This window comes from Nanorana parkeri, unplaced genomic scaffold (genome assembly GCF_000935625.1).
Source record: "Nanorana parkeri isolate BGI_ZX_2015 unplaced genomic scaffold, ASM93562v1 scaffold1248, whole genome shotgun sequence".
Lineage (NCBI taxonomy): Eukaryota > Metazoa > Chordata > Amphibia > Anura > Dicroglossidae > Nanorana > Nanorana parkeri.
The window spans coordinates 123,353-146,258 of NW_017307516.1; the positions used below are offsets into that span (position 1 = coordinate 123,353).

General features: G+C 43.5%; 1 protein-coding gene across 1 annotated transcript in view; it reads left to right on the forward strand.

Annotated features, from left to right (window-relative positions):
- LOC108797234 (triple functional domain protein-like) overlaps positions 1-22,906 on the forward strand; it is a gene marked incomplete at its 5' end in the record, with an annotated part of 228,203 nt that overhangs the window by 115,644 nt on the left and 89,653 nt on the right. Inside the window, one exon of the mRNA XM_018568804.1 lies at positions 239-308. Within this exon, the coding sequence (XP_018424306.1) occupies positions 239-308 (70 nt within the window). The remainder of the gene's footprint in view (positions 1-238; positions 309-22,906) is intronic.

The window sequence follows — 22,906 nt, forward strand, 5'->3', positions numbered from 1 at the left end:
CCCCCATCTCTGCGCCAGGAGTGTCGGATGAACGGATGATCCGACACTCTCGGCGCAGAGATGGGGGGCCCACTGGCCGCTGGGTACCGATCCGGGCCTGTGCTGGGCCCCCTAGAGGCCCAAGGCCCTGAAGCGCCTGCACCGGCGGTAGTTCCGCCACTGGTGATAAGTTTCCAGTCCTCTCCTGGTTTTTATGATATCTGTCTAAAAATAAATAATACTTACTCTTTGTTTCCAGGTTCTTTTTGGGAGAATTAGAAAAATGTTTGCAAGATCCAGAAAGGCTCCCACTGTTGTTTGTGAAACATGTAAGTATTAAAGACCAATATAACCAATTGATTTTCTTAAGAATGTCACAAGATTGATGATGCATGTTTTGCTTAATTTTATAAATATTTGTTGAATAAGCATGTGCTTTGATCTAAGGGACAACGATGTATTCATGTATCAGATGAAGATTTGATTGTCTTCAACCACCCCAGCACCAGCCAATCAGGGGGACTTCCTGTTCTAAGTGGACAAAATGTCCTTAAAATGTCCTTTTATGCTGTGCACATGCACAGTGGCTATGATTGCTCTGTCATTGGACATCGCCAATCACGGGCAAAAGTACAGAGCCAATGAGAGTGGTTCTGCACCTTATCACTGTGACCAATGTAAGTAATCTCGTATATAAACACTAGCAGTGATTAGCAGCTAGCTTTCCCCTTTCCTCTGACACACACAGAGTCATTGTGAGAGGAAGAGGAAGCTAGGTTCGGATCACAGCTAGTGTTTACATCAAAGTGCCCCTAAAACACCTCACAACCAGTGCCTGATTACAGCCAGTGCCAGTATTTCAAGTTTTTACAATCACAGCTAGTGCCAGTGTTTCCATCTTGCTGATTACAGCCAACACCAGTGTTTCCAGTTTTCTGTTCACAGCCAGTGCAGTGTGTTTCCAGCTGAGCAGAACTAGTGCCATTGTTTCTAGTTTGCTGATCACTGCCAGTGCCGGTGTTTCCAGATTGCGAATCACAGCCAGCCAGTTTTTTTCTGTGCTGCCCAATGTCCAAAAAAATGTACAGTAGAGAGGAGGAATATAAAATTCTTAGTAGGACTGATAGAGGAAGCAATGGAGAGACTTTAGAGTCAGATTCAAATTAAGTGTGTAAACCTATAGAATTCAGAGGTACATTAACGGCCACCTCTGATTCACAGATTGAAGAGTTCTCTGCAAAATGATTCATGTGTACTGCATCACAAAGAATTAAACATCCAAGAGAAATGCACAAGGCAAGCACCAGCAGTGGACTGCATGAGGCAGTCAGTAGCAGTGGGCTGTTGCAACAACAGTGTCAGAGAGCCAGTACTAGTACCCCAGGGGCACTTTTATTTATGAATTTGTCATCCACCCATTTACAGCCCAACCAGGTATTAAGGTGTTAACGTAAAATGTAACACCCATACAATCTTTTCTAATGTAAGATCTACCATTAGATTTATTTGTAGAACAATGTAACCTGTACGATCGACAGTTCATTGCCAGTAATCCAGATTCTAAATATGCCAAACCCCTTCAGTGGAAGCCTATTAATATATCAGAATGTCTGCACTGCATCAGATTTTCTGCACTTGACATGGGAATCACCAAAAAAACCCTGCAATTTTAGTCCACACACCCAGTCCACTACATCCCTATATATATATATATATATACACACTGAGTGGCCAGTTTATTATGACCACCTGACGTTTGTCAGCAAATTAGCTATAATTAGCTATAATTTTGCACTGAAGTTGCTAGAGGGCCAGACTATTATAAATAGGGAAGCAGGTTGTTTACTACGATAGTAGATGTGATTTTGTTCTGAAGATATGGGTAAACAACGTGATTTAACAGCCTTTGAACGTGGGATGATTGTTGGCGCAAGCCATGGAGCGAGTATCAGCAAAACAGCAGAATTCGTTAAATGTTCATGAGGGGTTCATTGTTAAAGTGTTTAAAGACTGGACTGTCAGCCGAAAATCTGGGTCTGAACGTGCGAAACACGACCGTTTCTACTGTACAATCGCACGTCTTCCGTCGAACGAGCAGGCTGGACGAGCTAGTGGCGTGCTTGTTCGACAACTGCCAGTGTTCAGCATTGCAGTCATTGGAAGCGATGATCGCAAGTACGCAAGTACGATCGCAAGTACGATCTGCCTGTCCAAGATGGGCAGATCGTACGTTTTTAAAATTACTTTACAACCATCGCAAGACAAACGTTTTAAAACCTTTAATTACCTGCAGATTTTCTGTGGACAGATGGAAAAAGTGCAACAGATTGGCCCAGGTGGAGATTACTCCATCCACACAGTTAAGTGTAGATGGAGGAATCTGTTGCACCTTTTCCATCTGACCACAGAAAATCTGCAGATAATTGTGAGGTGTATGGCCAGCTTTAGGACATTCACGTTTTATATGCGATTAGAACGGTTTATGAGCACAATTTTATTCATGTATATTGTATGGATGGTTTTGAACTGGATATTTTTTAGAATTATTTATGAATATTATATATGTTTATTGAAGGGGGAGGGTTATATTTATAGTGCCACACTGTTTATGAATGGTATTGTTATATCTGTTTTACTATATTAGTGTTACTGCACATATTTGGCAAGCACTGTTGTTTACACAGGTTACACATTTGATTTCCAAATTTACAAAGGGAGAGAGAAAGCCCACTGGAGACCCATGGTTGTCTATCTCATATGAGTAGAAATGGAAGGATAGTGTGGGATCTTATGTCATCAAGGATACCACTTCTATGTGGACAGTTATTATTCCAGTGTGCCACTTTCACCCAGGTGCTGGTCGGGTCCAAAAACCTCTCTGCATTCATGAGTGCAATCTATATATTTAGGGAGACGTAGATTTAAATGACCACTGGACAGCATTCAAAACCCGTACAGTCCGGGTTTTGAATGCTGTGTCCGGGTTTCATGGCAGCTGAAACCCGGACACAAGATCTCAGGCAAACTGGGGCAACTAAAATTAAGATAAGGGCTATTGGCCCCCCACTGAAATTAGGCTTGACTGTGATATTTACACATGAATTGGTGGAACTATTTACATATGAATAAGCCGTGACTCATTCATATGTAAATATTGTGGTTAATTGATATGCAAATGCTGCACCTCCTTGCTGTTCAGTGTATATACCTCCGTTACATTGCTGGTTAGTGTAAATACCTCTGTTTCATTGGCGGTAAGTCTAAGGCTTTCTTACTAATTCTCTCCTTGCTCTATGTCCTTGCTGTCTCTCCTCCCTCTCTCCCCTCTCTCTCTCTATCTTGGCTGTCTCCTGTTTACTCTCCCAAAAAAATTATACGCAGTGCTAGAGTGTTCAGGCTCAATGGAAAAAAAGGTGGCAACTTTACCCTACCTCTCAACCCAAAGAACAAAGTACTGTTACATACGTTTGTCCTTTTTTTTCCCCATTGTCCAGTTACATTTCATATGCCTTTTATAAATCTACAGGAAGGCCTGGCTCCTTCCTTAAATATCAAATAGAAATCATACCAGCCCTAATTTACCACCTGAGAGGCTTCTGCTACAGTCACTATGTAGCGCTCTCTAGTGGTGGGTTGTTAAATTAGTTCCTATGCCAGGACCTACAGTACAGGTTTTACAGTGATGATGGGTCCAAGTCTCTAGCAAACATCCCACTGGTTCATTAGATTCTTCAGGCACCGCTGTAGTGTTCTCTATAAGAGGTATCTCTATACACTGTCATTCTAGTCCTAGTCCTAGTATGCAGGAGGTCCTGCCAAACACTTCAAGGACCATGATACATAGTGGCCCAGGCTGCCAGGCACATACACTCACAGAACCTTTCTTATCACTGACAAGCAGGCAGACCTTCCTCCACCAAACCACCACTCATTCCTGAACTGAACTGGTCCCATATTCACACTCCAGGCATAAGCCATTTTGCATAAGTAGCATAGGAAAAGAGACAAAGTCCCTATCCACTTTTTTTTTGAAGGTGCTTACTGAACTCCTTAGCATAGCAACAACACATTGAAGTTATAATTTTCAAGGTCAAAGATATTGTAAGTAAATCCATAGATATGGTAATAGCATAAAATCACTGTTAACAAATGTCCTGAAACATTTAAATTCACTGTGCTGTCAATACAAATGTTCACTGATGGGGGAATTGTGTTGGAACACTGTTTTCTACATGATCTTCTCTCCTTCATCTTTCTTCCCATTCCGCGGCTCATCCCACCAAGTCCTTATATGGCCTTCTAGGGAGCCTGGTTAAAATACATAAAGGCTACCTGTTAATCTTTGGGATTTCCCATAAAAGCAACAGTGACATCCAGTAATGCCTGCAGAAACTACAACCAACAATCCTTCCAGATGTATACAATAGGCTCCTGTTATAAGCAGACTGCATTAAAGACACTTCTCTGAATAAATCCCTTCTACCGAAGTAGACTGGACACCCCAAAAAATGCCTTGTATGCAGCAAAGATGAAAGAAGGCGAGTGACACATTACTATTGTCCCCAGGGCCGTATATATTTTTTTTTCCCTGGGGTGGTTCAGCTTCCTCAAATTATAAGACTTTATCTAGCAGACACACCAAGGTTTGAAAAAATATACCAGCCATATCATTCCTAAACCAATCCTTTACCCTGAGCAATACCGATTTTGTTGTTTGACACCATATGGATAAAAACCATGTTTTAAAAAGACTTATAATTGGTACCTACCAATTCACACAAACCGCTTAGTACACACTTATTGGGATTTTTTTTTACCAAAAACATTTAGCAGAATAAATTTTGGCCTATCTTTAGGAAGACATTTGCATTTATTTGATATTTTGTATAACAAAAAGTATAAAATATAATTTTAAACAGCGGCAATCAAACAGCACCAAAAGAAATCTCTATTTGTGTAAAAAATTAGGTGCCCGGGGGCAAGTCTTTTATTAGCTCCCCGCCCCCTCCTCAGCCTCCCCCTAGCGCAGCACCGTCAGTTCTTGCGCCAAGCAGCCATTCAAAATATGCTGCCCGGTGCCGAGTGTCAGCTTGAGGTAGGTTTGGTTCCATCCATATGTGCATTGATTACAGCTCCCACACATGTCCTGTAAAGGTGCCTGGACCGGTGTGATGTAACATACTGGCTCTCGGCACCTCTACAGGGTGTGCAAGGGAGCTGTACAAGCACTGCACATATGGATGGAGCTCCATCACAGTACAGCAGCCCACACCGGACCCCAGGCTAAGGATCCACCCCAGTTCTCGTAACGTAGGGTGAATGGGTGGATCTTAAAAAAAATTTTGGAGTGTGTATGCATGTGTGTGAGATTGTGTCTGTGGTTGTGTTTTTTTGAGGGCTCATTCACACTAGTACCCGTGCAATTAACACACTATACTTCGCAATCGCATCTACCACGCGTTTTGGTGTGAGAAGTGCATTGCATTGCCATTCATTTGAATGGCACCCCAAATGCACCTCCCACCCACAGTTCTACTGTCCGCATCGAACACGCAGTACCGCAATGCCGTGTGTTCCATTGTAGTGCAGCTTGGGTCACGACTTAATGACCAATGACAAATGTGGGTCCAGAGGTTACACAGGTTGAGAACCACTGCTCTAGACCAATTGTTCCCTTGCCTATGTTTTCCCCTCCTGATCCACCTTCAAATCATCTCATTCTCCAGTGCTGCTTTGTTAATTTAGGAGCCACTTCTGAGCTTGCTTGTATTTTCCTGGTGGTGCCCCTTCTAATCTGTCATGGAGGAGAGACTTGCGTGATTTCAAGCCTACACTCCAAATTGCAGAGGACTACAAATCCCAGCAATACATTATATAGCAACGCAGAATAATATCAAACTACATACTCTGTGTTGCTCCAAGGTGCTGGGCTGTGCAGAGTCTCATGTGGGCTGTGCCGAGTCTCAGGTGGGCTGTGCGGAGTCTCAGGTGGGCTCTGCGGATTATTAATAACGTTTTAGTTTTATTTATTTTTTTACTTTTTATCATTTTTTTTGCCATTTTAAATTTATTTTATTATTTGTAATTGTTTTTTTTACTTAGCTTTGTTGCTATCACACAGGGGATAACAAGCTAACACCTGTGTGATAGCATTCAGAAGTGACAGGTTCTCTTTATGAGCCTGCCCTCCAGTACAGACTTGGGACTTAGGAAACACACTTGTGGAAATTTTAGGATGTTTTAGGATGTGTTTTTAGTATATTGTAATATTGTCATCATGTCTCTCAGTGTCCGGATTTCTGGGCTACGCTCGATTGGAACGTGACCCGGATTAATCAGCACTGGGGGTAAACCATTGGAGTGGATATCTTCCTGTAGATTGGTGTGCATGGCGGAGCAGTGTTTTCTTAGCGAGTGTATGGACGCCGGCTAGGGCCCCTGCGCAATACGCGGATTTATTGGCTTGGCGTGGATGCATTTGTTTTGAGAACGCGGTATAAAAGGAACATGCATTTATCATGCATTTATCATTTCTGCTGCGTCTGATCAACGCACTGGAAATAATATGGCATTGTCCCTGCAGATAAGCTCGCATTCATGAGAACCATAGTATCTTTATTGGGCATTGCTCACTGAGCAATGCTGAATGAGGTTCGCTCCAGTGTTAACGGGAGATTATGTGTGTAGGTAAGATGATGGCGTCCATAGGCAATCATGCTGCTTTTGCACATGGTTTCTGTGCACACCACTTCTGCTCAGATGCAAACATATACTCCCCTTTCTATTGTATACATGTGTTTGATTGGCTGACTATGTGATGTTTATGTATGGAGGAGGCCACCACTTCCTGTTTGTCATCCTTTTGTTGGTATATAAATAAACGGAGCTACTGTGGTCGGGGGAAGACACTTGAACACAGAAACCCCAGCATAAAGCAACCCTGGATTAATGTGCGCAGGAGGCATATATTAATTTCCAGAACACACTGGACTCGGGACATAGGGAACGCACTGGACTCGGGACATAGTGAACGCACTGGTCTCAGGACATAGGGAACGCACTGGACTCGGGACATAGGGAACACACTGGACTTGTGATATAGGGAACGCACTGGACTCGGGACATAGGGAGCGCACTGGACTCGGGACATAGGGAGCGCACTGGACTCGGGACATAGGGAACGCACTGGACTCGGGACATAGGGAACGCACTGGACTCAGGACATAGGGAACGCACTGGACTCGGGATATAGGGAACGCACTGGACTCGGGACATAGGGAACGCACTGGACTCAGGACATAGGGAACGCACTGGACTCGGGACTTTGCAGCACACTGGACTTAGGACTAAAACCAGAAGTATACTCACAGATAATACAAGCCCCCCCCTGCTACCTGATTGCCTGCTCTGTCTCCGTGCAGCCTTCTGATCCTGGTCACTGGAAGGATCCTGGTCCTGCAGGGTCCGCATTCAGGCATGTACAGATCATCCAGGGCCAGGCAGGCATATGTACGTCTGAAGGGATGCCGGGAATGTCCTGTTTAATAAAACATCGGGCGCCAGTTAAAAACATTGAGCTCTGCTGCAGCCGTCACTGATGTTTTATCAAACAAGACATCCCTGGAATCCCTTTAGACGGGCATGTTTCATGCCCTTTCTTGGACGTTCTTCAAAATGGGAGCACGTACCCCCTCTGCACCCCCTCGCTAGGCACTGCCAGGACACTCGGGGGGGGCTGACTGACTGCTTCAGTTGCTACCATACCTCCGTAAAGTATTAGCCTTAGTTACTAGATTACATAGCATAGTAAAGGTGTTTGGATTCTAAGAAGATACAGCAAGTGCCAGAGTTTACGGTATCACTGATCACAGCCAGTGCCAGTGTTTAAAGCCAGGGTAGGCATCCTTGGCACTCCAACTCTGGTGAAACTACAAATCCCATTAGGCATTGCGAGACTCTGACAACCACAGTCATGACTCCCAGAGGCATGATGGGATTTGTAGTCACCACCACTGTGCTGATCAGTGTTAGTGATAACTACCAGTGTTTCTAGTGTTGCTGATCACAGCCAGTGCCTTTGGTTTTAGTGTTGGATTAATGGTTACACACATTTGTAGTGCTTTGTTCTTGATCCTTGCTTTTTGTTTTGTGATGGTTATTTTGTGTTTTGTATTTGTTATACCACAAAGACATACTGTTCAAACTACACAGTATGTTGTTTGATGTTTTTGTGATACACAACATACAATGGCAGGTATATAATCAGTCTAAACATTAAAAATGTCTCACATGTTGAATGCTCATGCTCAGGAGTCTTGCAGAATGGGTTTTTCTCCATTTAAAATGTTATTAATTATACAGAATGACATACAGAGGTAATACAAGCATCAAAACGTCATAAAAAAAACAAAAAAAAGGGTTCTGCATATCAATCACAAATATGAACCATTGTTTAGAAAAGAATTAGGGGGAGTAGCCCTTCCGCATACATTTGCAGCAAAAGGACCAGAAGGATTCGTAGGCATCTGCTGTAAAGTGAGAGGGTCATGTAGGCTGAATGACCCTCTGGTCACACCATGGGTGTGGGGACATGTTCCTCAATGGGCTATGCGTACATCAGGAGGCAATATTTGCTAGAAAGGGCGAGAGAAGAGGTCAGACAATACAAAATAGATGGGGATTGCAAAAAGGTAAAGGTGACGAAGACGAACATTAGAAAGGGTAGAGTCCTACTTAGTAGAAATGTAGAGGACTCAGGAGAGGACTATAGAATGAGGCAAGAGAGGGGGAAGACACTGGGTGCGGCCTGCTGAACCTATACATTCTGGAGACTAAGAACCATGTTTGAGGCTCACATAGACCTTTCCACTAGAAAACATTTTCCAAGGAGCCCACATGCTAGTGAAGGTGGTGAGTTTGTCTTGCTTGGTGAAAAAGAGTTCTTCCATTTCAGAGATAAAGTTTACCTGGTTAACCCATTCGATAGGCGAAGGAATCCCAGGAATCCCAGTCTCTCAATAACCGGGGTATCAGTGATCTGGCTGCATTGATCAGGTGTTTACTAAGGGATTTCTGTGGCCCTCCATCATCCCCATCACTGAGATGTAGTAGATAGACACCAGGTGCGAAAGGCAGCTGCTCTCCAGTAATTTGACATATAAGATCGTGAATCCGTCTCCAAAAGGGTTGAAGAGGGGCACCCAACCAGAATATATGGAACAGCGTGCCTCGCTCCGCATTACATCTCCAGCAGGTCTCTGGCGCTGTGGGGGTCTATTGTGTGAAGAAGAACTGGGGTCCTATACCATCGAGAGAGGATTTTGAAGTTAGTTTCAAAATGGGTTCTACTACTCGCCAAGCTCTTGTGGGCCTCCATACAAACAGTTTCCATTATGTCTTCTGAAATGTCCAGATCTAGCTCCTGTTCCCAAGCACTCCTCAAGGTGTCAGTGCGAGAGGGTTTAACATTACACACCAAAGCATAAAGCCAAGATATGAGATGACGAGAGGTGCCTTTGCCTGAGTATGCTCTCTCGAAGGGGATCATAGCTCTCGCAAAGCTACGTTGTTTTGTCGGGTCGGTGAGGTAGTGCTTCATTTGAAGGTAAGTCCACCAGGGAATCTGTCCTGTCTTGCAGAAAGGGGTCAGATCTTCCTTGCTGAGGAGACGGTTATGTCGAAAAAACAAATGTGCAGTCAAGAGCTGAAAGGGGGGACCACTTAGTGAGAAAGTCTGTTGTGGGTCAGGGAGGAAAGTCTAGGTTACGAGTAAGGACAGTCAGGTGTCGTGAGAGTGCCCTGTCGCCTTAGGATCGTAAGTTCCCTCAATGAGGCCCCTATCAAAGTATGAACAGACATACAGCCAGGCCTGTGTCATTGTGGAAGCCATGTAAGAGCCGTCAAGGGGGACGTACTGTCTCAGTTCTGTTCTGCTCCATGTCAACCCACAGTTTGGAATGAGCGTTAATGTGCCAATCAATAATCCGGCACAAATGGGAGGCCAGATAATATCTTCGCACATCCGGAACATTCATACTGTTTAGAAGCTTTCAGTAAGGACCATGCTATTCTTGGATGCTTATCCAGCCAGATGAAGTGTCTGAAATCAGCTTCAACACTGTCCAGATAAGATCTGTTCAGCTAGATGGGAATAGCTTGGAATAGGTACAACAATCGTGGTAAAATGTTAATTTTGAGTGGAGCCACTCGACCAAACCAAGAAAAAGAAAAGGTCCCCACCTCTTCAGGTCTTGAGTGATGTTTGCCTTTATGGGTAGGTAATTTAAACGGAATAACTCTGTGGAGGAGGCCGGTAGATGGATGCCCAGATATTTAACAGAGTTGGAATGGGAAAAAGCATGCCTCAATCGTTCAACATCAACAGGCGTCAAACCAACATTGAGCGCCTCTGATTTGGCATAGTTAATAGATAGATTCAACAGTGTACCATTTTCCAAGTAGAAACGTCATGGGTTCAGTCAGAAAAAAACAGCATGTCGTCGGCAGAGGCCGCCACTTTGTCCTCGTAGCCTCGCAGAGGGATACCACAAATCTGGGGATCAGCCAGTATTAATTTTAAGGAAAGGTTCTAGCGTGAGTATGAAGATCGTGGGCAACAAGGGCACCCTTGACATGTACCATTGCTGATGGTAAATGGCGAGGATTGGCAACCCATCGTTCGAACTGTGGCCCAGGGAGTAAACCGCATGAATCCAGCCCAACATACGGTGGCCCAGGCCAATATGATGAAGAACTTCTAACATTAAGTCCCAGGCCACCCCAGGTCCTTCTCCGCATCCGTGGAAAGCAAAGCCGCCTTCTCATGATGCGATTCTAGCCATTGGACAAGGTTAATGGCCCGGATCGTTTTGTCCCTGGCTTCTCGACAAACCCCACCTGATGACGGTTGATCAGGAAGAGTATGAATGGGAGAAGGTGACTCGACAGAATTCTAGTGAACAATTTCAGGTCTACGTTGAGCAGTGATATCGGCCTGTAGTTGGAACAGAGTTGTGGATTTTTAGCCCTCTTTGGGTATGACCGAGATGTGGGCTTCCAAGGTTTGGGACGGGAGAGTGAACTATTTATCTGCACAATTATAAGCAGAGAGGAAGTGGGGGCAGAGTGTGTCCTGGAAGGTTTTGTAATATTGAGATGGAAGGCCGCCTGTGCCAGGGCTCTTTCCCGGTTTGGTCTGAGATATGACCATTGTCCGTTCCTCTCCTAAGATAGGTTTCTCGAGAGACAGGGCAAGTGGCATTTGCGACCTACTGAGAAAAGTGTGTATAAGAGCCAACCGCGTCTCCTTTGAAGCATCATCTCGTGTGGGAGATGAGTCCAGTAAAGCAAATTGTAATAATCCTGGAAACAGGCAGCTATGTCTGGGGACGAGAACAGCATTAGAGTCGTGGACCTGCAGATGCCTTGTATATGAGAGCGGAACCTTTGAGTGCGCCCTGCTCTCGCAAGGTGTCTCCCACACCTATTTCCGCCCTCATAGTATACACCGTTTCTCATCGTGACAGCTCTGCGAATTTTGGCATCCAACAAAGTGGCTAGGTCTTTCCTGGCATACAGAAGTTCAAAGTAGGTCCCAGCTGCCAGAGATTCCTTATGTTGAGATTTCAGGTTAGAAGTACAAGTACATAAAAGTTGCAACTGTTCCGGTCTGTCTCTCTTGCATTTAGCAGCAATTGAGATGAAGCGGCCACGTACAACACATTTATGTGCTTCCCATACCGTCGGCGGGGAGGGAACACTACCCATATTCAGCTCAAACTAGGTGCGGAGATCAGCTGTGACTGTTGACACAATGCTAGCGTCTGTCAGGAGAGACGTGTTCAGTCTCCAGGTGGATTGGCGAGGTGTGGGGGAGTGTAAGGTGAGGGTAGCCAGGACTGGTGCGTGGTCGGACGTGGTGATGTTCCCTATAGAGGATAGTGACAGTTTCGGTAGGTCCTTCTGTTTAATGAAAATATAATCTATACGGGAGTACTTGGAATGCAGAGCAGAATAGTAAGTAAAGTCCCTACCGTCTGGGTGAAGGGTACGTCATGTATCAAATAGACTGAGATCTTGGAACTTGGATTTCAGGTATTTGAGCATCCTATAGAGCAACAAGGATTTCTTATCTGAAGTGTCTATCAAGCGATTCAGTGCTACATTAAAATCACCCCTAGTATTACCATGCCTTCCGACACCTCAACCAATTTAGCCATAAACGCACTAAAGAATCTAGTGTGTTGTCTGTTCGGAAAGTAAACACAGTCTATGGTCTCTGGGGAGCCGGCTATGGAGCCTGTCAGGATGAAAAATCATCCAATGTCATCTTTGAATTCTAGCTTCACCTCTAAAGGTATTGAGCGATGGAGACCCCTCTAGATTTGTTGGGGGGTGAGGACACATGGTAAGCTAAGGGGTAGAGATACTTGTTAAATATAGGTAGTTTGCCATGTTTAAAATGGGTCTACTGTAGTAATGCGTTGGAAGCCTTATGATGGTCCACATCCCCTAGAATTCTAGATCTTTTCTCTGGAGAATTGAGTCTTTTTGTATTCAGCATAGGTTCACCAAGTCATCTGGACCCGCCATAGGTGGAGGACAGGGAGAGCCTGCCTTGGGGCGGCCTCAATGGACTAGGTGATCAGTAGGGGGGGAACGTACGGACACCCCCACGGGAGAGGTGGACCCAAAGAAAAAAGTAAAGAGACAGAGAGAAGAGAAAGAACAAAGAAAAGTAAGGAGAGAATAAAGAAAAGGGAAAAAGGAGGTGGGGATTTCACAACACTAACTGTATAACCCCAAAACCCCAAAAGCTGGTCGTCTGCCCAACTATGGGAGGCGAACTGCTACCAGCAAGAAGACGTAAGCAAACAGAGCAAGGTGGGGCAAAGTAGGAAACAAAATCGTTGCCTCAGGGGGGGAGAACCTGAGGCAAGTCGTCACACCCTAGGGGGCGGGTGTGGGAGAGAACGAATGAAAGTCTTACTCACTAGACTCATCTGGTAAGTACATAATATGAGGGGGGGAAAAACAAGTAGAAAACAATATCTCCCCAAACAATTACTGTATGGCCATGCTAGGACCTGAGACCCATCATAGGAGACCAGTATTATCAAACATCGGATAATCATTTATAGGCACATGAATATCGCCAGCGGAGTTCAGATGTCATAGAGGAAGACAAGGGGCATCCGCCTGACAGGTTGCCATTTGGAAAGGAAGTGTTGGGAGATACTGACTCGAACCTTTTGGGTAACCTCCAACGCATCAATGAGCATCCACTATGAGCCGCATCAGGAAGGGCATTACCAAGGTACATGGCCTAAAGTAAAGTAATAATAAACCATGGTGCTGTCAAGGAAACAGTTGAGAGTTAAAGCTGTGTAAAGGAACCTGTCCCAGTCATGCCGTATTAGTGACATCTCTAGAGTCAAGTTGGAGTGAGGGGTGGGCAAAAACAATACTGAGCCGCTGAACGTATACTTAGCTCCATCCGACAGGGAAACAGTTCACTGTGTGTAGGAGTCATTGCTGCTGGAGTCGCCAGCCTGGCGCCTGGAGGAAACAGCCGTAGGGTGGATCTTCAGCTTCTTCTGTCAGCGGGTACCCGAGTTACCCGGTTGTGCTAATTCTCTGTGTTCCTGGGGATTTTCAGAGGCAGGTGGCAGAAGAGAGGATCGGTGATGAGTGGCAGAAGAGTAGAGGTCCGAGTACCAATCGGGGACATTGACCTCCGGGAGATCCAGTCTAGTGCAAAATTCAAGGACATCCTCAGGTAGACGTACAGTAGCCATTTTCCTTTTATGGGTAGCAACCAAGCTAAATGGAAACCGCCAGTGGTAGATAATGCCGTGGTCACGCAGCCAATCAAGTAAAGTGGGTGAAGCGCCCAGACAGGTCCTGGAACAATTTAACTTCTCTACTGTAAAAAACGGGAAGCTCTGGAGGCAACATATGGTGTCGCGAGGGAAGTAATCTTGTGCTGTGCGGGGGCCATAAGGCTCTGCGTGCCCAAACTAGGCCGATGGGCGAGTCAGCAGGCCTTTCCAGAACATCGTTAAAGATAGTCAGGAGGACAGTGGAGATGGCTTCTGGCATGTACGTCTCCGGAACTCTAATGTTGGACCATCTCCCACCATTATCTAGGTCCTCCAAATGTCTCCGCATCTCGATCAGGTTTACGTACCATACAGTCCTGTTGAGAGTGCATGGCCCTGAGCTCCTCTTTCTGTTTGCAGCCTGTCAGTTCAAGCTCATGGAGGCGGCGGCCTATATTTTGTAGTTCCTTCCTCAGCTTCAAGAACGCAGAGCACAGGGCGTCTTTAATATCAGAAGCCACTGAGTTGAGTTCCGAGATGCCGGGAGATGCCAAAGGTAGGGAGAGAGATGTGTATCCGGCGGTTCCTTGATCATGACTCGGCGATATCAAGTGGTGAGGCTCAGCGTAGGAAGGGGCTGGTGCCATATTGAGAGGTACCACATTGGTAGCATAGGGCCGTTGTGTGCGGAAGATGTTAGGTACCTGTTTGCTCAGCTGAGAGGAAGAAGGAGCTGGCGACTTGGCAGGCATGAATTGCTTTCCGATTTTTCCCATGGTAGCAGAGAAGAGGCGAGTTAAGCGTCGTATGGGTCTCTGGTAGCAGGAGCTCGGTTAGAAAGCGGCCATCAGCCTTGCGGTGCAAGCCACGCCTCCTGCAGAATATGTTTTGGAGTGCAATTCTTATTGGTTGGAATTAAGTTTAACTGGCTTAAAAGAACATTACATGTATGTATACAGCATTGTGAAGCAAATGTATAGAGAAAAGAAAAAACACGTGTACCATAGATAAGCATGCACATAGAGACTAACATTGCACTACACTACCATCTATAGCTCCAAAGACAAATTACAGTCAAATTATCAGTATATGTTGTATTTCCAACACCCCTTATGAACAGCATATGTGTTGCTATATAATGTTTCGCTTCTCACAAAAGAAACGGTGGTGTTCCTTTGGCAATGGCTTGGTGAGTTCATCCGCAGTCATTTCTTCTGATGAGCAATATTGATTGGCGATAATGGCTTGCTCTTGAGTGTCCACAAGCAGATGATAATTCACGTTGATGTGCTTGGTTCCAGGGTTGACCCTTTCTGATTGTGTCAGCGTTATACACCTCTGGTTATCTTCAAATATTGGGATGGGGTTTGACATGTCTACGCCCATGTCTATTAAAAGCCAGCGGATTCATATTGCTTCTGGACGTGTGTGCTGCTACTATGTATTCAGCTTCAGTTGAGGAAAGTGCAACTGTGGCTAGGCCAACTTATGGTTCCTTCCCCATATTGGAAGATACAACTATTTGTGGCCTGTGCAGTCTCCCCCCAATCAGCATCCACATATCCAACTAGTGACGGTGCTGGCAGTCGTAGCTTCATCCTTCGTTCCTTTTAAGTATTGTATTAACCTCTTTACTGCGTTCCAGTTACGCTGACAGAATACTGCAACATTTCTAGAGGGTATGCCCACTGCTGCCGATATGTCTGGTCTTGTCACAGTGGCAATGTATAGTAGCTTTCAGATTTCTCTGCGGTACATGTCATTATTGTGTAGCAAATTTTCTGTTTCATTGCTCTTTTAGTGGCCTGGTTCCATAGGTGTTTTTACTTCCTTTGCATTCTGCATGTGGAATTGTTCCAACATTTCTGCAATTTTCTGACTTTAGTTGAGAAGATGGCTTCCATCTTCTTCCCTCTCCATTTGAATTCTCAGATGGTGACTGATGTTTCCTATCTCTTTAATTTCAAAGTTTTGTTTTAGTTTGTGAACTATTTGACTATAGTCCCCTTCTTGTTCAAAACAGGCTATAATGTCATCAACATAAATTAGGATGTATAATCATCTGTCGTCTTGATTCCTGGGATAAAGACAGGGATCTTCTTTGCTTCTTGTGAATCACTCTTTTGTGAGTATTTAATTCACTTTCTCATTGCACATTCTTGCAGATTGCTTTAGTCCGTAGATGCTTTTATGAAGTTTACACACAAGATTGTGTCCTTGTCAAACCCTGGTGGTTGCTCCATGTAAAGTTCTTCCTTAATGTCTCCATATAGGAAAGCAGTTTTAATGTCTAAGTGTTTTATTTGCATGCCCTTTCATGCAGGCTGCAATGCTAAGGAGTTTTCAGATGGTAGAGTGTTTTATGACAGGAGCGAATGTTTCATCGTAGTCTCCCTTGGCAACTAATCTGGCCTTGTATTTGTGGATATTTCCTTCTGCATCGAACTTCACCATAAAAGGCAATTTGCTTCCTGTAGTTCTGTGATTGGGGGAAGCTCCATGAGTGTTCAGGTTTTATTTTCTTGGAGTGATTTTAATTCTTCTTCTGCTGCCTTTCTCCATTGATTGGCTTTGCATTTTGGTAATTTTTTTATGTCTCCCCATGATGTTGGTTTGAGTATGCTATGTGTCTTAGCAGTATATGACAGCTTGCAGGGTGGTATTTCCTTTGTTGCCTGAGTGGATCTTCTAATTTCAGGTTGTTCAGCAGAATTTAAAATGGAACTTGACTTATCCATTGTGAGTTCCACTCCCTTGTTCTGACTCCTGTGCTGCTTCATTTTGCTCAGCTTCCTGTCATGGGTTCTCATCTAAATAAACGCTGTGACTTATTGTCACTTCGTCAGTCTCTGGGTGGAGGATTCTATATCCCTTACTTTGTTCACTATAGCCCACCAGAATACCTTCTATGGCTGTGTTCTCCAACTTGGATCACTTCTTCTAGGGAATATATGCGTAAGCTTTACATTCAAACAGTGGCGTAACAATTGCCATGGCAACCCAGGGGGCTGCTATGGGGCCCGGCCAGGACATCCCCCCAATGCTGTGTGGGCCGCCCGGGTCACTATGGCATCCAAGGCTACTGGCTGTCACTGGCGGGTGTGAGGAGGAATGTGTCGCTGTTAGTTCACGGACCACCTGTCAGTGATCTGTGCACAACTGCTGCTGAGTCAGTGACTGCCAGCAGCTGCAAGGAGGAGGCTGGGCCCGATTTCGGTAGTGGAGGAGGCGGGCCCAGCGGCGTAGGAGGTGAGGCCTGGTGATGGAAGAGGTGACCAGTCTTTTTACAGCAAAAACACTTTGATTTCTTTGTTTTGCTTTGCGTTCTAATGCACATTAAGGGCTTTCTCCTTTTCTTTGTTGTGCATATTTTCTTTTATATTGATCAATTAATTTTCCTTTGGTGTATTCTAGTGTTAGTTCCTGCTCAGGTCTGGTTTCTAGAGTGTTAATAAGAGCACTGTATGACTCTGGAAGGCTGTATAGCAGTAATGCCACCACGTGGTTAGTCGTTATCTTTAATTTTCTCTCCAGTTGCACGTAGTAGTTCTATGATTTCCAGCATGGTATTTGCATGTTCACGCATTCCCTGGCATTTTTCTAGCCTCATATTATATAGCTTGCATAGCAGATATACAATTGCTAGTATGTTGCGCTAGGTAAAATTAAAATCAAGGAGAACGGACTCTAATTCTCCTCCATTCAATTGTGATATGTGAATAAATAGTTAATCACTGGGAACAAATAATTACTAAATAAACATAAATTATAAACTTGTGAATAAATAAATGTTTCTTTAGACTGTGATCTGTGTGATCTAATAAATCCGTGTTAGTGAAAGCTGTGTAGATCCGTGAGCTTTAAATAATAAAACTATTTTCAGTGTCCAGACTATTAGTCTTCAATATATTACTATAGCCACGTTCATATAAGTGATATGTGATGAGTGATCGTGGTCTACCTTTCTCCACAACCAAAATTAATGGCACATGTTAAAACTCAATCTTTAATCCAAAGCTAGATCTATGCATCGAGTTTAACTCTGACACAACCACAGGTATTGATAATTATGGGTATATAATTGGGGAAAGGAAGGTTTAATAGAATATAAATGTTGTGAAGGAGGGTCCCCTACTATTCAATGTTTAGAAGAGATTCAATATTCCCCAAAAAGGGGATCCCACCATTCCTTCAAAAAGTGTAACAAATATTTATAAAAATATATATTTATTTGTAGAAATAAGAGGGGAGAAAAAACAAAAACAGAGCTCTGTGAAAAATAGCATACATATGTATGAAAGCAGAAAAAAGAAGCAAAATAAGTCAATAGGATTAAAGAATTGAATTCAACTCACGATGGAGTATGTCCTCATTTAGGAAAACGACTTTGGGGATGAAAGATGATATTCCCACTGTTGTAATGACATCCGGTCAACGAAAAACAGGAGACTCAGGAGATGCAGCTGTATCTCAGCTTTGTAAGTTGGTTTACCAGTATTCGTTCCGTGGGGTTTATTTTTCTTCCGGAGTTGTTGGAGGAGAAAAGATCCGTGATGGAGCACGAAGCCAGATGATGTTTTCCTAAAAAAATTATTGATAATTATGCAAACGAAAGAGTCACTCCCAGGTGTCCAAGCCGACACCCTAATGAATCAGTCCGACAAGTCCTTTTGTTGCACCCCAACTCTCGCTGGTAAAACGTGGGGAAATGTGATTACTTTTCTTATCTTACAGTCACTTAGTATCGATGTTGGATTCCAGAATGTCGTTGCAGCAGCCTCTCATTCTTATATACGATCATCCATTGCTATCAGTTTTCAATTAGCTATACTGGACGCCGCTCTCTCCTCCCCCTCCGGTTTTCTCCTTCCTTCCTTGTACGTGCAGCAATATCCACTCACCGGTATTTTGGTAGGGATGAAAAGAGACAAAGAAAGGCCTCCTAGGTGTAATACTTCAAAATATTTTGTTGGTAATAAAAGGATTTATTATGCGCTTACAAAAAAGACAATGTTTAAAAGCAGTTTGAGCGGTAGGAACACTCAGCCATACAAGCCATATATTATATACGAGACAGAGCCGGATCCCTTGACGCATTTCGTCCACAGGACTTTATCAAAAAGGGTATTCGGCTCTCATCTCACACCGGCACTTATATTACAAAATCAATCAATCTATCCATCTCTCACCCTCTGAACACCTCCCCTCTAGTGTGTTACTGGGTGGTGTCTGACTGCAAACAGATGGTGGGAGAGGATGAACTGAAAGAGATGTGAGATGAGAGCCGAATACCCTTATTGATAATTGGGGTGTCTCCTAAATGGGGTTATTTTGTCCCCATGTAGTCAGGGTGTTTCTACTGTCCTGACACTTCAGGGCCTCCAAAAATGTGAGGGTAGTCAAGAAATCAGATGCATATTTTATGCCCCTTGAAAGCCTGAAGATGCTCCTTGGGTTGTGGGCCCATATGTGTGGTAAAGCAGTGAATAAGTCTCACGCAAAAGGTTTTAAACCTTGTCTTTTTTCTGATGTCTGGGTTGCATTAGGGAGATTTCCCTCCCCTTCTAAAGTAAGGGTAAACTTCCTTTTAAGTAGCTTTCACCAGAAATGGTGTCCCCATTGAAATATTTCCCCACAGTGACAATTCAGTATTGGATTTCGCATCAGTTCATGTCAAGGTAATGGATGGTGACTAAGCCAGATAGAGAGTGAGTCCATAGAATGCATTTAAAACTATAAAAATGAAGACTTTAACTTTTGTATTCACTACTATGTATTCCTGCTTCTGATACACTTGAACTAGATATTGTAAGCAAATAAGATAAGCTATTAATAACCTTGTGAGTGGCTGTTGAGCCATCACTAAAGAGCTATCAGATTATATCAACAAATATTTTTTGCAATATACTTACTAAATATTTGTGCTGGTCCCCAGATCTCCATGCAGTTGTTACATACAGTATATTAACATAGTTAGCCAGGCTGAAAAAAAGACACAAGTCCATAGAGTTCAACTGAAAAAAACAGTTTCCTCATGAAATGTTATGAAACATTTATTATCACCCCAATTTTTTGGTAAAATATAAAATACGGAGTCATGTCGGGTAAATCGACACCAAACATGTTAAGCCTTAAAATTACGTGCGCCCGCGAAATCGCAGAAAACGGCCACACCCAAAATTGTCCATAGACGATGCTTTAAACGCTTTTACCGCTCATCAGTTTAGTGTTATCAGTAATTAATGGCCCTAAAATGATTGCTCTCACTCCGACGTTCACGGTGATTGCTACCTATCAGTATTGATTACCTTTTCGCTGTTCTTTTAACCCCAAGTGTGCTAAATTTGACCACTCTTATTCAACAGTGGGAATTGTATAGTTGAAATCTGGAAGTCATTTGGACTATCATCAATGGTATTACAGTGGATATAATACTGGGTTCTGTATTTGTCTCACCCACGATATATGGTTTATGTTTTTTGTTTCAGTTTTGTTATATCAGCAATTGTACATGAACACTGAATGTATGGAGAGATGATATAGAACAGTTGGATACATTTTTTTAAACTTTTTCACTTAAGAATATTTCAAGCCAAGCGCAGCATAGTAGTTATTTAGAAAAGAGAGATGTTCAAGTATGAAAAGAATTAAAAGTAAAAAAATTAACATAAATAAATCACCCTATTACATGCCCTGTGCCCTCCAATCAACCTGTAACCTGCCCTGCGACTTTATTACTTGCATGGTGGGTTTATTTTTATCTCTTTTTTTTTATGGTGGGAGAGGGCGATGTTAAAGGAGGGGAGGCAGGCAGGACGGGGTGGGGTGGGTTCAGGCAGGGCAACTGGTGGCCAGTCAGTTTTAAGGCCTGGCTAGTAGCTTAGGACCTGAAATTTTGAGCCCTGACATACAGTATATATGGAATTAATGTATCTGGCCATTTATGGACATACTGGCAATCTGTGTTTTCCTGCCTGCATATAAAGAGCTCTTGTCCCAATACAAGCTAAGTAAATAAGACTCTGCTCATTACCACTCTGTCTAGAGAAACACAGGTTCATAGGTAAGGCAGGAGCCACTCAGGGATACCCACATCTCATGATGCACTGACAAAATGGCAAGGAGGCTACATGAGCGGCCTTGTAATAGTTGGAAAGGTTAAGGACTCCTAGACCACCCTGTAAACATGAATGATAAAGAATCCTTATTGAGCTGATCCAGATAAACTGGAGAGTGCCCTTTTGTAAGTTGCAGAGAACATGGGCAGGCACAAGGACTGGCAGGGCCCAAAAAAAGGCATGTAACAATTTTGGAATAGGTAGGTTATTTTAACAGCATGGATTATGCCAATCCATGAAATATTAAAATACTTCCAGAAGGGGTTTGAGTTTGCTTATTAGTCCAGGAAATTAGCTTGGTAAAGAGAAGAGTATGTTGGAGTTATAGTTCTATCTAGGTGGGTGAAGGAAGTCATCCAGGAAAAAGGGAAGTTCTGCTTTAAGCAAAAGATTGTGGTAGGCAAGAGAGACACACTTATCGCGGTTGATTTAATATGGTAACCTTCAACACTGAAAATGATGCAATCTAATTTTTAAAGAGGCTAACAAATTTGGCAAATAAGTATGTGGGGACATTAAAGACATAAGGATATCATCCGCAAATATAGATAACTTATAAGAAGAACCCACTATGCCTTGAATATCTGGTTTAGCCGGGATATAAATGGCTAAAGGCTCCCAAGCCAAAACAAATGAATGGGCAACAAGGGGCAGCCCTGTCGAGTAGCAACTCCTGTTTACGACCCTGAGCTAAATAGTACAGATGAAGAACCCTGGGTAAACTGTCTACGGTTTGTTGATTAGAAATGAAGCCCATCTGATCTTCTCTGAATTCACGCTGACATTATCCTTTCTTCTGAAAGTGACTACTTTTGTTCCCCATGGTCTCTGTGTGTTATAAAGTAGCCACCGCTCCAAGCTCACTCCGGTGATTAACTATAATTGTATGTTTAGTTGGCTAATTTGTATTGAAGGTATAGTCTAACATGGCAGAGAGCTTGGAGCAGTGGTTACTTTACAACACACAAAGGGACCATGAGGAACAAAAGTAGTTACCCTCCAGAACAAAGGACACTGCCAGCACATATTCAGAGATGATTTGATAATCTTCAGCCAAGTGATACACAAATACAGTAACTACATTTTTAATGCATTTTTAAGATTTAACTCCTGAGTTTGGTGTCACATAAAACGGCAAATAGCATTAAGGGCTTCTTCTTCAAAGATATCAACATCTAAGGCAGATTTGTAGGAGTCTGGAAAAGAGTAACAAGATAGAGTCCAGAAAGGAAGAGATCCAGGCAGGGGGTGGGAGAGGGGGATCAGAGTAAAGCTGAGAGAGATGCTGGCGGAATTCATCTAAGATTTTGTTAGGGTTGCTGGTTGTATTTCTGAGCCTGGTTTTTAGGAAAATAGTTGGAGGGGGTCAGATTTATTGAGTTTTATTTATTAGAAAAGTTTCCTAACCAACATGGTGTCTGGTTTAGTCTCTTTTGTATAAACATTTTGGTTTGTCCAGTGGAGGCTAATATCTGTAAGAAATAAGTCAAGGCAACTTGACTTGCTTTATTTTTCTTGAAGACGTTTCACTGGTTATCCATCCAGCCTCATCTATGACCAGGACCTCATCTATGACCAGTGGACAAGTTAAAATAAACAAGCAGGTCTGGTAGAGGAGGTGCCCCACATTCACCCAAAAGTCATAAACCTGAGTTACAAAATCAAGCTACATTTCATCATTTGGAATTTAGCGGGATAGTGTAATATAGGTTCATCCTCCGCCTGCTTTCCAGCCCCAGCCCTGCCCTAGGGGCCGGCTCCTAAAGGTCTGACAAAAAGATGCTGAACTAGCTAGAGGGGGCTAGAGTGGGTTTTAAAAACATCAAGTAGGAACTAAGAAGTCTTAACATCGCAGAAGAGTTCCCCTTTAATCTCTGGACATTATCTGCTAAAAGCTTGCTTGAAGAAGAGCCCTTCAGACTTCTCCTTTGCTTAATCAACTCTGAACTCTGTCAGAAGTCCTAAACCCAGGACTGTTGAGTATTCACC